This window comes from Saccopteryx leptura, chromosome 8 (genome assembly GCF_036850995.1).
Source record: "Saccopteryx leptura isolate mSacLep1 chromosome 8, mSacLep1_pri_phased_curated, whole genome shotgun sequence".
Classification (NCBI taxonomy): domain Eukaryota; kingdom Metazoa; phylum Chordata; class Mammalia; order Chiroptera; family Emballonuridae; genus Saccopteryx; species Saccopteryx leptura.
In genome coordinates this window covers 62,442,673-62,456,241 of record NC_089510.1, presented here as the reverse complement: position 1 = coordinate 62,456,241, position 13,569 = coordinate 62,442,673, and the positions used below count along the sequence as shown (strand labels likewise).

Sequence of the window (13,569 nt, the reverse complement as noted above, 5' to 3'; positions counted from 1 at the left end):
ACATAATTCATATGAATATAAACATGTAAATACAATTATAAGAAGATGTAATTTTCTTCCATGCTAACATCCATGATATAACCAATGCAAGTTATCATAATGTACCACAAATGCACTGTAATTTCTTTAAGCCAGACTTAGAATAAATTTTATTTAAAAGCTATTACATTTTATGTGCCTTTGATTTATATAGTAACAGCATTGTGCTAAGCCTAGGTGTTCCTTCATAGTGCATAACACACAGTAAGACATATAAAAATTCAAAATAAATATTTGTGGACTGATAAATTTTGTTTTACAACTTGATCATTTAGACTTTCAAAATAGTTGTATTGTTTTCTTGACTCCTAGTGTATTAAAGTGCAATCAATTCTAATTTTTAAATTTGTTAATTTTAAAAAAGTGATAGGGCCTGGCCGGTTGGCTCAGTGGTAGAGCATCAGCCTGGCATGCAGGAGTCCCAGGTTCGATTCCCAGCCAGGACACACAGGAGAGGAGCCCATCGGCTTCTCCACCCCTCCCCCTCTCCTTCCTCTCTGTTTCTCTCTTCCCCTCCCACAGCCAGGGCTCCACTGGAGCAAAGTTGGCCCGAGCACTGAGGATGGCTCTGTGGCCTCTGCCTCAGGTGCTAGAATGGCTCTGATTGCGGCAGAGCGACGCCCCAAGGTGGGCAGAGCACCACTCCCTGGTGGGCATGCCGGGTGGATCCCAGTCGGGTGCATGCAGGAGTCTGTCTGACTGCCTCCCCGTTTCCAGCTTCAGAAAAATACAAAAAAAAAGGGATAAATTTCAGCCACAAGGGGCATAGGTACTAGAATGTGAAAGGCACTGTTTGTTTTTATAGAAAATAGAATGTATTTTTTCTCTTTCTTTCTAAGTCATTAAAATATTCTGGAGAATATTATTAGCTGAAATTTTGAATCCCCTTTGTTAAATTTAAAGAAAACTGAGTAGTCACAAAATTTTATAAAATAGATTATTTGCTCAGCAAATAGATCACCAAAATAAAGCAAAAAACAGGCAGCAACAACAGCAAAGGCATGTCTTAGTTACAAATAATTCCATACAGCATACTTATGCTTTCAGGTACTGATTGTACAAGGTAATTTACTGAGAGGTGGAAAAGAGAAAAGTGGGGGAAAGGCTCAACATGATGGATCATTAATTATCATCAATTAAAATTTGGATAAAAAAACACAGGCACACATCTGTATTGTGCAAATATTCTAAGAAATATAAGAAATTTGAATAATTTGAAAGAAGGACTAATATGAACACTAAGAACTTATTTTTTAGAGAGAAATCTTTATTGTCAACATTTGCATTAAATCTATGCGTACTTATTTAAAAGTTTATGTCTCTATTTATTCTTGTATGAGATACAAGTTATTCTCATATAGACCAAATTAACCTGCAAAATGAACTGATACCAGAAAAAATATATATTATGATTAGAGCAATGATTTCTAGAGTTAAGTACACATGGCTTACATTTCTTTTTAATTGCATATATAGTTCACCCAACATATCTGCAGTGCCTATTAAAACTAAAGAGAATAGTGACCCAGGATGGCAGTGTTGGAGTAAAGCTGATGGGACACAGGCTCAGTTCATAGAATGTTGCTGGTTATCTAATTCAGCTTCTGTACGCTCTGAAGATGGGAAAACTGAATTCTTACACTAGAGAAGTAGTTTTCTTGAGGTCACAGCAGATGCGTGGCCCTGATTCTCATGAGGGTGACCACAGTGTGTAACTTGCTCATGTTTTATTACTACCTCATAGCACAATGCTTGATACATGGTGAGTGTTCTAGAAATATTGTGGGTCGGTCAATGAGCAAAAAACTAAACACATGAATGAATGAATGAATGAATGAATGAATGAATGAATGAATGAGACAATGACAGAGATAGGGTAGACAATATTTTCAGGAATAGAAGTTTGTCAGCATCCAGGTAATTGGATAATAATCGTTCAGTTACCACAATTCCCTCAAAAATATTCATGTTTGGGCCATATTAATTAAAGGGACAGTGCCAGGTGCTTGTAGACACTGATATTCCATGGGGCATTTTGAAGTAGTAATTCTCTTTAATCTTTTAATTTATCTGTGGTATTGCTTATCAGTAGAGGTACAGCTATTTGAAGAGATTTGTCAACTCCATCCTCGACACTCAACCTACTGAACAGCACTACATTTAACACTACTCATATCTGCATTATGTATTCAAGCAGTGGTGAGAGACAAAGACATGTTTTTCTCCCCCACCTGCAGCTAATTGAACACTCAATAACAGTACTTAGAGCAATAATACGCTTGCTCTAAAAGCAGTTTTCAGGAATGAAGAGGAGCAAGTGAGGGACACAGGTGAGAGCATGAAAGCTGTGAACATTTAAATGGCTTGATGAAAGAAGAAAATCTGTTAGACTTGTTATAACTGGAATAGCATATGTAGGTCTCAAAGGAATACACAGGCAATTGGAAAATACCTTTTTAAGTACAGAGCAAAGGAAGAAAGTCAACAGCAGGTGTTGGTGTGTAAGCAAGTCAAATTTAGGTGAAAGAAGAGCAGGCATGTTTCATTATGGAATCTTGGAAACCATTCCCTGCAGATTTAAGTGAGTAATTGAGAGTGACATTTAAAGTTGCAGGAGGCAGTCTGGGAAATAGCTTCTGTATTCCACATAGTCAAGTTCAAGTGCAAGAGAGGTCTTTGTAAACAGTCCATGGCAGTCCTTTGTGATAGAAGAGTGGTCACTAAGACTGCTTAGGGACCCAGGTAAACTTCCAGCCCCCCTCCTCATCTCGACATACAAAGGCTTGTCCCTGCTGGAAGGAATGAGTTTTCACATTACAGTGAGGGTTCAGAGATGTGGAAAAGGCCATCTCAGTCTTATTGGGTGACACATCAGAAGTATAGTAAGGGAGAGTTTGTAGCCCTCCTGGGAGATTTGAAAGTGGAGAAAGAAAGTGAAAATCTTCCCCATGGCTGGCAGTGTTGCAGGAAGGGTTTGTTCTCTCACCTCCATAGTCAATTGGCAGATCCTCTGTGGGGACATTTTCATAATCAACTGCATCCTCTGGAAACTGGAGGAATGTGCTAGTGGTTCTTCCAGGATGAGAGGAGAGGGCACTGTAGTTAGCTGATAAGGTGTCATCAATGGTGTTGAGGTCTTTCAACCCAAGTGTTTGAAGAACCCAGGGATCCACAGGGGGCCCAGGTTGTTCTTCACAGTTAGCAAATTCACTTGAGAGGTTTCTCTTGGCATTTTTGCAATGGGGGATCTCAGAAGGAAAATATCTTGGCTCTTTGGATTTCCTCTTCCCCTTTCTGAATTTTCCACATGCTTTGGAGAAATCATCTAATGACAGCAATTTCTGAGGAAGTAACATTTGCAAATATAGACAGTCAGGTGATCAAGCAAGATCATTTTCTTTACTGTTGTCTAATTACACCTACTTTGAACACTGACTAGTTACCTTAAGTCCTTAGAAAACTTGATTAAACTTCTCTTTTCATACACACACACGCACACACATGTGTGTGCAAGTAAAACTGATTAGATTATCTTCCGTTTCTAAATTAAGATCTATGATAAGAATTTACCACCTAGAAATCCAAATTTATATTTTTACTAGTCATTTAAATGTTGATAGGAATAAATGATGTCTTTAAAATTTTAATCCAAGGAAGTAGTTACCCTTATTATAATGAAAATAATAGCAACTAACATGTAGTAGACTTTGGTTACATGCATGATCTCATTTTATTTAAATACTATTAAAATCTCCTTTAATGAAGAAACAGAGGCACAGTCCTACTGGTAACTTGCTAGAAATCATTCAGCCTGGGTTTACACCAAAACCATCTGAGTCGGACAGAACCAGGGAAGGTAGGTTGGGGGGGGGGGGCTTGGTGAAAGTGTAAAGGGGTTAAGCAAAAAGTAAATAACACAGACACAGACAAAAAAGTAAAAAAAACCATAATTTTCCTTGGTTTTAAGTTAATAAGATATTCCAATAATATATCTTTTCACAAGCAAATACTGGTAAAATAAAACATAATTTTAAATGTTTGTATTTCTTCCTGAAAAAGAATTAAAATTAGTTATAATTACTGTCCAAAAAAAGGTAAAAAGAAACACTATGCACGCTGCTTCCTCTTTTTTCATTAACTTTCATAACACTCCATGTAATATATATTATTATTATTCTAAATCTTTCAAAATTGAAAAGAGAGAAAAAAATGCCTGATTAATATCACCTACTAATTTAATAACAGTTCTTTTTATGTAGTTAAGGACCCGGGTTAATAATGACGAGATACGCTCTCTTTTTTACAAAGCTAACTGAATTGTAAGGGAATCAAAAGTACTGTGCCCTTTCTTCTCTGAACTGTTATGCCCAGTAAAAGTAGTAAGAAGCATCATCAATTTAGATTAAATAATATCAGATAATGTGGCTTGTCTAGAAGTAAGGTAAAGATTGATGGAAGCAATGATAACAGAATGGCAGAAAGATAATAAAAAATACAAAGCCCAAAGGAATGAAGAAGAACAAAGAGGAGCTATGGGCAAGCTATTCACCCTTAAGTTGGCAAAGTTCATTTTTAAAAAGTAAGAAAAAAACATTGATTAAAAGATAATACAATTAGCGATGCTGTGGTTAGAGGGTGTTATATTGAGTAGGACACTCGAAACCATACCAACGCAATAATTTAAAAATTAAAATTAAAAAATATATAAATAGCCCTGGCTGGTTGTCTCAGTGCTAGAGCATCCAGCATGTGGATGTCCTGAATTTTATCCCCAGTCAGGGTATGCAAGAGAGGCAACCATCAGTTTCTCCACCCCACCCCTCCCCTTATCTCCCCTTCTCTCTCTCTCTCTCTCTCTCTCTCTCTCTCTCTCTCTTTCCCTCCAACAGCCATGGCTCTATTGGTTTGAGTGCAGAAGCCCTAGGCGCTGAGTATGGCTCTGTGGAGCCTCTGCCTCAGGTGCTAAAAATAGCTCAATTGCAAGCATGGCCACAGATGGGCAGAACATCGGCCCTGACAGGTTGCCGGGTGGATCCTGGTCAGGGTGCAGTCCGTCTCTCTATCTCCCCTCTTCTCACTTGGAAAAAAAGAAAAAATATATACATATATATATATGTGTATATATATATGTATATATATATGCATAAATATTCATTGCACTATTAAAAAATGTAATTAGCAATATCTAATTGCTAGTCCAAAGATCTGGGAAGCAGTCATAGTCATAATATTTCAGAAACGGGAAAGATTCTTAAGAGATCTTTTAGCCCATTCATTTATAGATGAAGATAACCAAGGCCCTACGTGACAGTGATTGATGAAAAGTCAAACAGATAATTAAAAGAACTGCATGTTTCTCAGACCTGATTCTCTATTCAATGTTTCATCCGTCAAACTCTGTCTTTTGATTAACTTCTGTTGTCTCAGCAATTCCCTTGACTGGCTTTTTATTCTTTATATATGACTAAAATCTTCAAACCAATTGCTTCTAATAATTTATACATAAAATTTTTTCCAAAAGTGCTATATTTTGTTGAGAAAAATCCATCCATCTTATAAATGCATTTGAAGGCACATTGTTCACTTCCAACATTTAATCAAGGAGTTTTACTCAAATGGTCTCCTTTCTCAAATCACAACTCTGTCCTCATAAAAGGGATAGTTACGTACCTTGGCTTTTTCCTCAAGACATTTAACCAAAGCAGAATTCAGGTATTGTCTGAGGTGATTATTCTCTTCATGTAACCTAGCAAGTTCTTCTTCCTTCTGCACCAGAGTATCTTGGAGCTGCAAAACGTAGACAATGGTGAAGGCTGCTCTACTATATTGACTTTGTAACCTTATAATAATGCCACTGATCCTTAGCCTGCTTAAACCTGATTATTATTTTGTTTGTTTTAAGAAATCTACCTCAGGGAGCGCTTGTCCTCAGAGGCCTAAATTTAGCCTACACCCACCTACCACCTGACTGTTCAGTTTTGTGCTCTGAATTTTTTGTTCATTGCAAAGTGTTTGAAGAGATTATATGACTTTTAATATTGTAACCACAAGAGAAGTTATGTAGGAAAATGAGCTGTGTGCAATTGTTTAAATACAGGAAAAAAAAGTGTTTAAGAAAGTTTGGATGGATTCCTTCCTTGCACCTTAAAAAAGAAAAGGAAGAAGAAAATTGAAAAAAAAAAGATGGGATAGCTTGTCTCAGACTCAAATTGATCTGTTTGTGTGTCCACTCAATTAAATTACTCTCTCAGGAAAAGCAACAAACAAAATACGAATGTGAAGCCATCTTAGTAAAAATCTTCTAATCATTATTCCTTCTCCAAGTGATGAGCTATGTTTATGATTTTTAAATATTATCACACTCACCATATATTTGAGCCTTTCAACAGCTCTCAGAGAAAGGCAGCCCAAATATTCCAATTTCATAGATAAAGGGGAAAGTATTCAAGTAGTCATACAACTAGTAAAATGCATAGAGTCAGAGCCTGACTTCCGGTCTTCTTAGAAGATATGGTTGTTGTTTTATTGGAGGAAGGGGTTGTTTATTTGTTTATTTCTTCAGTTTTATCACCTTTTACTACTCTATAGGCCTGTATTTACTTTGGTCCTAAACTAAAAGTCAGCATGTAAATTCATAAGGAAAAAGAAGCAATGTGACATTAAGGGACAACATTAAGAATGGACTGCAGGAACATTGCTGGTCCCAGTGTTCTGATGATATGTACATACCTGCTTGTTTCTGAAGAGCTGAGAGGAAAGCTGAGCCTCTTCCCAGGAACAAGAGTTAGTAAAAGGGAAATTCGAGTCAGTAGATGATTCTATGTGGAAACACCAAATGGGAAACTGAGAAAACACACTTGCAGTTTTTGTGTGATAAAGAATTCACCAAAGGAATTTAGAAAGTTTACTAGGTTAAAATCTTTTTCCAAAAATAGCTATTGCCTCCACGCAAGTAAACAAAATATTTAAAGCTTTAAGAAAGGGCCAGCATACCATGAAAGACAAATATTTATAGGTTTTATGTCACAGTAGCTACTGAGGTGAATTTTTAAGAACTAACAAGTTACAGTCCTCCCTAATATATGTATTTCTGCTAGCAATATTTATAAAGACCATGCCATTTGAATTATTAATTCATTCAAATGTTTATTGATCTCACTCTCACTAGGCATAACATTGCAAATCAACTATAGTTTCCAAGTTTTTATCTGATTTTCTAAGTTTTAGTACTTGAAAATGTAGTGTTTGTCTCTAGAATCAAATTCTATTTTTGATGCTACCATTTTCCCTAGATGAAAATCTCTGCCTGTCTGCCTGTCAGTTAAATCTGAAGGAGAATATTTATTCAGAATTCCATGTGGTAGCAATTTGTACTTTAAAATATTTTGGACCTTGTTTTTCTGAAGACATTGACAAAAATCTCAAAACTATAACAAATATTCATGTATTTCAAATGGCATTTTCTGTATTTTTAATGCATTTTCAAAGAAGTGGTTTTTGTTTGTTTTTTTTCATATTTAACTGCAAGCTGCACCTACCAAAAAACTGTGGTTGGGCATGTTCAATTGGTTTCCTTTTTATCTTCTTTTCTTCATCTAGTACAGTCCTGACTCTTGCCTTCCTCTACTTAAGCCAACTATTACTGAAGTATTTTTAATTAAAGTAGAATGATGAATAAGGAGACAAGAATAAAATTTCATACACTGTTCACTTTCACATTCTTGGGCATTCTGGTTCTCTGTTGCTTGTAGTAGGAAGCTAAAACTGAAAAACTTCCTTCTGGTACATGTGTTTTTCAATAAATTTGGGGACTATTTTATCTTCTCTCAATTTCAAAAAATAACTATGTTGCAGAATCAACAGTGCAGACATTTAATTCTGAAGTATCTGAGAATTCTTTCAGAAACTTGAATGTTAATACAGAAATTTCTTTAATACTTATATATACTGTATAGTAAGCTCCATGTCAAAATAATATGTAATTTTTCATCAATATTATACCTCCCTCCAAAACTGAAGTCTTCTTTGGTCACAAGAAGATTTATTTTTCTACTTATAAGACACTGTTCATAGAATTTCCTTTATGAAATAAAATATTAAGTTAGTATTTCTCTTTGCTTCTCTCTCATACCCAGGTAAACTTTCCTGAATTCCGAAAAAAAATGCTCCAACTGGTATCTTGACTCCTAAAACATCCTACCAATACTGCTTATAAAACTTGGACCCAGACCTAAACTTTCTCAGTGAGTTGGAAATCTCCAAAAACTGAAAAGTAGAGGGAGAAATACAGATTTCCCAGAAGGCAAGGGGTAAATCCCATGTTCATTAGTTGGCAAGTACAAAAGAATAGGTTATTTAGCTTGTAAAATGCACGAGTCTTTGGGTGTTCTTCAACTTCCCTGTCATTCCTTCCACAGAGTTCCAGCCCATGATGCTTTGCAGCTATGAGTTCTGGAAAAGGGCTTCAGATGTACCAGGAAAACAGAAGAGCAGAACTTACCCTGTGCCTGTGGTGCTTGTTGGGGCTCTCTGTTGTCCAGGAGACCAGCAGTCCAGAAAGAGACCCAAGTCTCCGTGGAAACGTCAACACTAGATTCTGACGTTGTAGTGGAATACGGGCAATTATAGCTCTGGTCTCCTACAAAGTACTGGTCTTGGCAGGGCAGAACGGTGTTCTGTGAAAATCAGAATGCGGGGTAGGGGGGTTCCCGGGGGATGGGGTGGTGGCAATTTGGAGAGAGCAAAGGGTGGGAGAAAGATGCCAAAATTACATGCAATGAATCAAAAACAGTAAAAGTGCTAAATATAGATGCCAGGTTAATTTTGAGTGGTCAAAATATAAATATGAGAAAGGAGTGAGCACCTTGGTTTACCCAGTACTTTTCTAAAGCCCTTTAGGCAAAGAACAGGCTAGTATTAAATGGACCAAATTTGTACATGTCCAGGAGTATTCTCTGTTGCCATGTCTGAGTCATCTAGCAGGCTACCCAGGATCTAAGTGAAAGGAATTCTACTTAATGATTCAAAGACACAAGAACTATTTGACTCTTTCTAGTAAAGATCTTAATTCTATTCCAATAGCATTCAAAGAAAAAGAACACTAAGACTGAAATAAAAGAGCAATAAAATATAATCTAACCTCGTTATTTTAGTTTTTTACTTTCTGAATTATAAATGTGTCCCATTTGTCTCTTTTTCTTTCCTCTAGCTTCAAATGCTGCTGTGTCCTGTGGTGATCTGAATGGTTTAAGATAGATAGATACAAAGACATATTCCAGAGATAACTAAATAAATACTGCTCCTGATGCCTAACTCTAAGCACAGGAACATAAAGGTCACTCCAAGTGAACATATAATCAAAGCTGAAATAAATTAGCCAGCAACCTCTAGGTCTCTTCATCACTAGGTCTCAATGCCCTTGTAAAGTTATCTTGACACTCCTAACTTCTTGGCTTGTATTCTTCACTGTGTTCTGAGCCAGTGAACACGCTCCTGCCCCCAGACTCCTCAAACGCAGCCTTTCCAAATGTCCAGGCAGGGGCAGGTATGCAGCAGCCTTCTTGGGTTAATTTGTACAACAACCCATTTCTAATTATTTGTCAATGTTTAACCAGGTAAAAGCCATTCATTTTGCCAGAGCCCAGCTTTGGACAATCTCTTTCTGACTAGTATAAATCTTTTGTTGACTTGAGGACTTTCTTGAGCATAACATAAACAGAGAGAAAACAAAAAAAGGGGGGGAGGGGATAAAAGGTTAAGTAAAAAAGAAAAATCACACTTTGTTAATGTTCCCAGTAAACTAAGTTTTGAAAAAGTCCCATTTTGAAGCAAGTCCAACTTGGGCAGTGCAGACCAAGAAATTCAGCCAAAAGTTTATCAAGTGCTATTATCTTTTATTCTAAAAGCATGTTTGTAGGCTCTTTCCGTGAGGTTATTACTGGAATTAGAGCTGAGCTATTATGCAATTGACACCTGAGAAGAAAACAAACCCCAAATAGCCCTAAATAGCTCAAGACTAGGTCAAGTCCAAGTGTTTGCAAATATGTGCATAATCTAGAGAAAGGGGAATGAAAAGTGAGTGCAGGTGTACAGGGAAAGAAAGTTGGGAGAAAATGCAGAGAGTAGAAATAACAGAGTAAAGGTTGAGAGAGATGGGGAATGAAAGAGAGAGAGAGATCACGAGAAGACACAGGAGAAGAAAAGGAAGACAGAGTCAAAGACCTGTCTTAATTGACAGCAGAGAAATTTGCTTCCAAGGTGGAAGAAATTCTAAATGCAAAGCTTACTAGCTCTCAGCACTCCCAGGTTTCGCCAGCGAACTAGCTAATGCCAGCTCCTCACTTACCATCTTGCAGCTGAAGAAGGGGCTGCAGAAAATGAGCCCACTCTTAATTTTTTCGGTAAAGCTGGTGGGAGTTTTAAATGGGACCGAGGGGAGGAGCTAGGAGAGGCGAGTTCTAATCTGCAGGAGCTGCGGGTGACGCCCGGGGCTCAGGCCAACGCCGCCCTCTGATTTGGTGCGAGGCTGTCAAACTGGTGAGTTAGGAGGCATCCAGCCAAAGCCAAAATCACCAGCACTCACGGCGACCGCAGTGCGGGGACCTGGAACCTACGGGACGGGTGCGCAGCAGCGCTTCAAAACCCGCGCCAGTGCCGGCTCGCTGCTCAAGGTGGCGGTGAGCGCGCTGCCCTAGCGGACAGGGTGCACTCCGATGCGCGGGGCTAGGTGGGGCGGGGCTGACCAGTCGGCCAGAGCCGGCGCGCAGCGTCTGCCCAAACCCACAGCTCAGGAATCAGGACAGCACTTGGGGAAGCCCCTGCAACAGGTCCCAGAGTTAACACTGCTCCTGTGTGTTTTCCCAGCCACCTGATAAATATCACCTTGCTGTATGACATTGTGAATTGATTTTTTTTTTCTTCTGTTTAATCTGTCTCATTTCTCCCAACTCCTAAAGTGGTTGTTAAATATGGAGGTGATGTATCTCCATTCTAGAATGTATGAAAACTTCATGACAATAGAGATTTCCGTCTGGCTTTTTTTTCACTGCTGTCTCCACAGTGCCTGGAACAATTTCTAGCGTGTAATGGGGTACTCTATAAAGAATGAATTGGGTTGCAAATTTAAGAATCTAAAGTGCCTGTGCATTGGTCCTATCTTCACAACTGTTATTATATAAGTAAATTACTATAATTAAGAAAAATTAGTGTGTTAAAGTGTTCCTCAATGAAAGTGTTTGATTCTCACCATCTTTTCTCTTGCATTTTATTCTCATGATTCCTGGTGTCTATATCCACAGGAGAAAGAGGTGTAATATCATCTTTAAAACCATTCATCTACCACTAAGAGTCAATTTATTTCACCGAACAATAACCCAGGAGGTAGGTGCTGTTATTGTCCCTGGTTTAAAGGATGTCAAATGGTGTACTGAAGTGAAGGAACTTAGCCAGTGTTTACACAATTAGGTAGTGGCAGACTCAGAATTTGAACCTGTGGCTCCAGCATCTAGGCTTCTAACTACTACAACTATCTTTTTTTTTTTCTTGACTCTCTTTGACTTTTTCTACTGTCGGCTTTAGCCATTTATGCAGTGTGCATTTTTATGCACAGAAATGTGTTCCCCAAAATTTATATGTTGAATCTTTAACCCTGAATATGTCTATATTTGGAGATAGGGCCTCTAAAGAGGCAATCAAGGTTAATATGTTAGGAGGATGGTGGTCTAAGCCAACAAGACTGCTTAAAGGAGAGAGACACAGGGATGGCATTCACAGAGAAAAGGCCATGTAAGGACACAGCCAGAAGGTGACCATTTGCAAGTCAAAGAGAAAGAAAGGCTTTAGGAGAAACTCATAACTCAGCTGACACCTTGATCTTGGATTTCTAGCTTCTAGAACAGTGAGAAAATAAATTTCTGTCAGTTTGTGTTTCTTGTTACGGAAGCCTAGCAAACTAATACAAGCATGGCATAGAAATATAGGAAACTTCTGATGCTGGCTTGCATAATTGTTTTTCTAAACCAGTTTTGACCTTTATTTATTTATTTTTATTTATTTTACTTATAAAATTAAACTTAACAGGGTGCTAATTGATCAATAAGCACACATAGGTTTCAGGTAAACATTTCTATAGCATTTGAACTGTTGATTATGTCGTAGACCCATCACCCAAAGTCAAGTCATTTTCCGTCACTGGACTGCCTTGCATCGTACTTACCACCCATAGCACTGAGCAGTGACTAGCACACAGCCGACGCTCACTAAGTGTTCTGTGTCCAAACTTAAGAGAGGAGTAGAAGAGGAAGAGGAAGAAGAGGAAGGTGCCAGATTTCAGAGTCCTTTTCTCCTGTTCCAATACTGTTTAGTCACAAGCATCTTTAAGTGGATAGTACCAGGTTTGGAGACGACTGCCTGGGAGATTCTGCCTGGTTCCCGACATGAGTGGTACCCTCTCTGCTCTCACAGTACAAGGGGCCCGAATGCTCTGACAATATGACCCTGAGATGATGGGGGAAAACATAGCAAAACTCATTTAGATGGTAAGAATCAATTATCTTGTTCAGGGCAAAGAAAACCCTAATTAGTTTTGTGAAGAGCAGCAGTGGCAGAGAAAGGATTGAGTTGTTTTCTTTTTGAAAACTATCATGAGACATGTGAGACTCTGGAAGATATTATTTCCTGGCTTTAAAAGTGACTCAAAATGGGCAACTATGAAGATGTGGTCTATAAATAAAGAGCATATGTTTGCATCCAAACATACTTGGGTTGAAATTCTTGCTCTATTTTCTGAAACTGGATCACCTGGAGCTCTATTAAAATATTCTCTTAAGGCCTCAGTTAACGCCTCTGGTAAATGAAGAAAGAAATACCTATTTGAAAGTTTAAAGAACTGACCACTAATGCTTATATATTTCTAATTCACTGCCTACATTATCAATAATAGCTGTTATTACTGTTTGGTGTAAAGGAGTTTGCCTTTGAACATATGTGCTTCTGTGCCTGGATTGTTAAAAATAACTGAAAAATGAAGGTTACATTTGAGAAACAGATTTTTTTGAGGGCTAGAAATAGTTTTAAAAGTCTTTAGTGGGTTTTAATCACACAAATGTTTTATAAATCATTACCTACTTTAGTTTAGTAGTAGTGAGAGTATATATAGTGGCAAAGAATTCCTTCAAGTAACAGTGAAGAGCTATTGACAATTGAACATAAATCTGAAGATAAAACTTCCTTGAAATCATAAACCGATGGAAAATTTTCCAAATTCTTAAGGTCTGATTTAAGCTCTTTTTATTGCAGATCAACTGCTCAGGTATATCTTACATTTTGGGGTTGTTTGATGATTTTTTTTTCCTGAAAAATGTGCCAAGTAAGCAATAATGTGACATCCTTTGGTTGTTTTTTATTCATAGTTTTGAAAAAAAGAGGTATAACTTCCTTAGTGATTGTAACACATTGTAGATGTTTTTTGATCTGTGAATAATAAGATCAGTTAAAAACTTCCTTTTGTATTGTAGCTGAAGTGATGGTGTT

General features: G+C 37.7%; 1 protein-coding gene across 1 annotated transcript; it reads right to left on the bottom strand.

The window, feature by feature from the left end:
• Positions 1-2,759: 2,759 nt before the first annotated feature.
• On the bottom strand, positions 2,760-10,411 carry GMNC (geminin coiled-coil domain containing). The gene is made up of 5 exons (XM_066347726.1): positions 10,385-10,411; positions 8,540-8,714; positions 6,769-6,857; positions 5,710-5,826; positions 2,760-3,380 (listed from the first exon to the last, which is right to left on the bottom strand). Exons 1-5 carry the CDS (start codon positions 10,385-10,387, stop codon positions 2,760-2,762), a joined length of 1,005 nt encoding a protein of 334 aa, XP_066203823.1. The 5' UTR covers positions 10,388-10,411.
• Between the last annotated feature and the right edge of the window lie 3,158 nt (positions 10,412-13,569).

Bases quoted from the DNA above. Each gene is read 5' to 3' on its own strand.
- GMNC (XM_066347726.1), bottom strand. The intron at 6,858-8,539 runs GTAAGTTCTGCT...GTTTCCACATAG, and splicing joins ACAAGCACCACAGGCACAGG to AATCATCTACTGACTCGAAT. The intron at 3,381-5,709 runs GTACGTAACTAT...TTACTTCCTCAG, and splicing joins GTCTTGAGGAAAAAGCCAAG to AAATTGCTGTCATTAGATGA.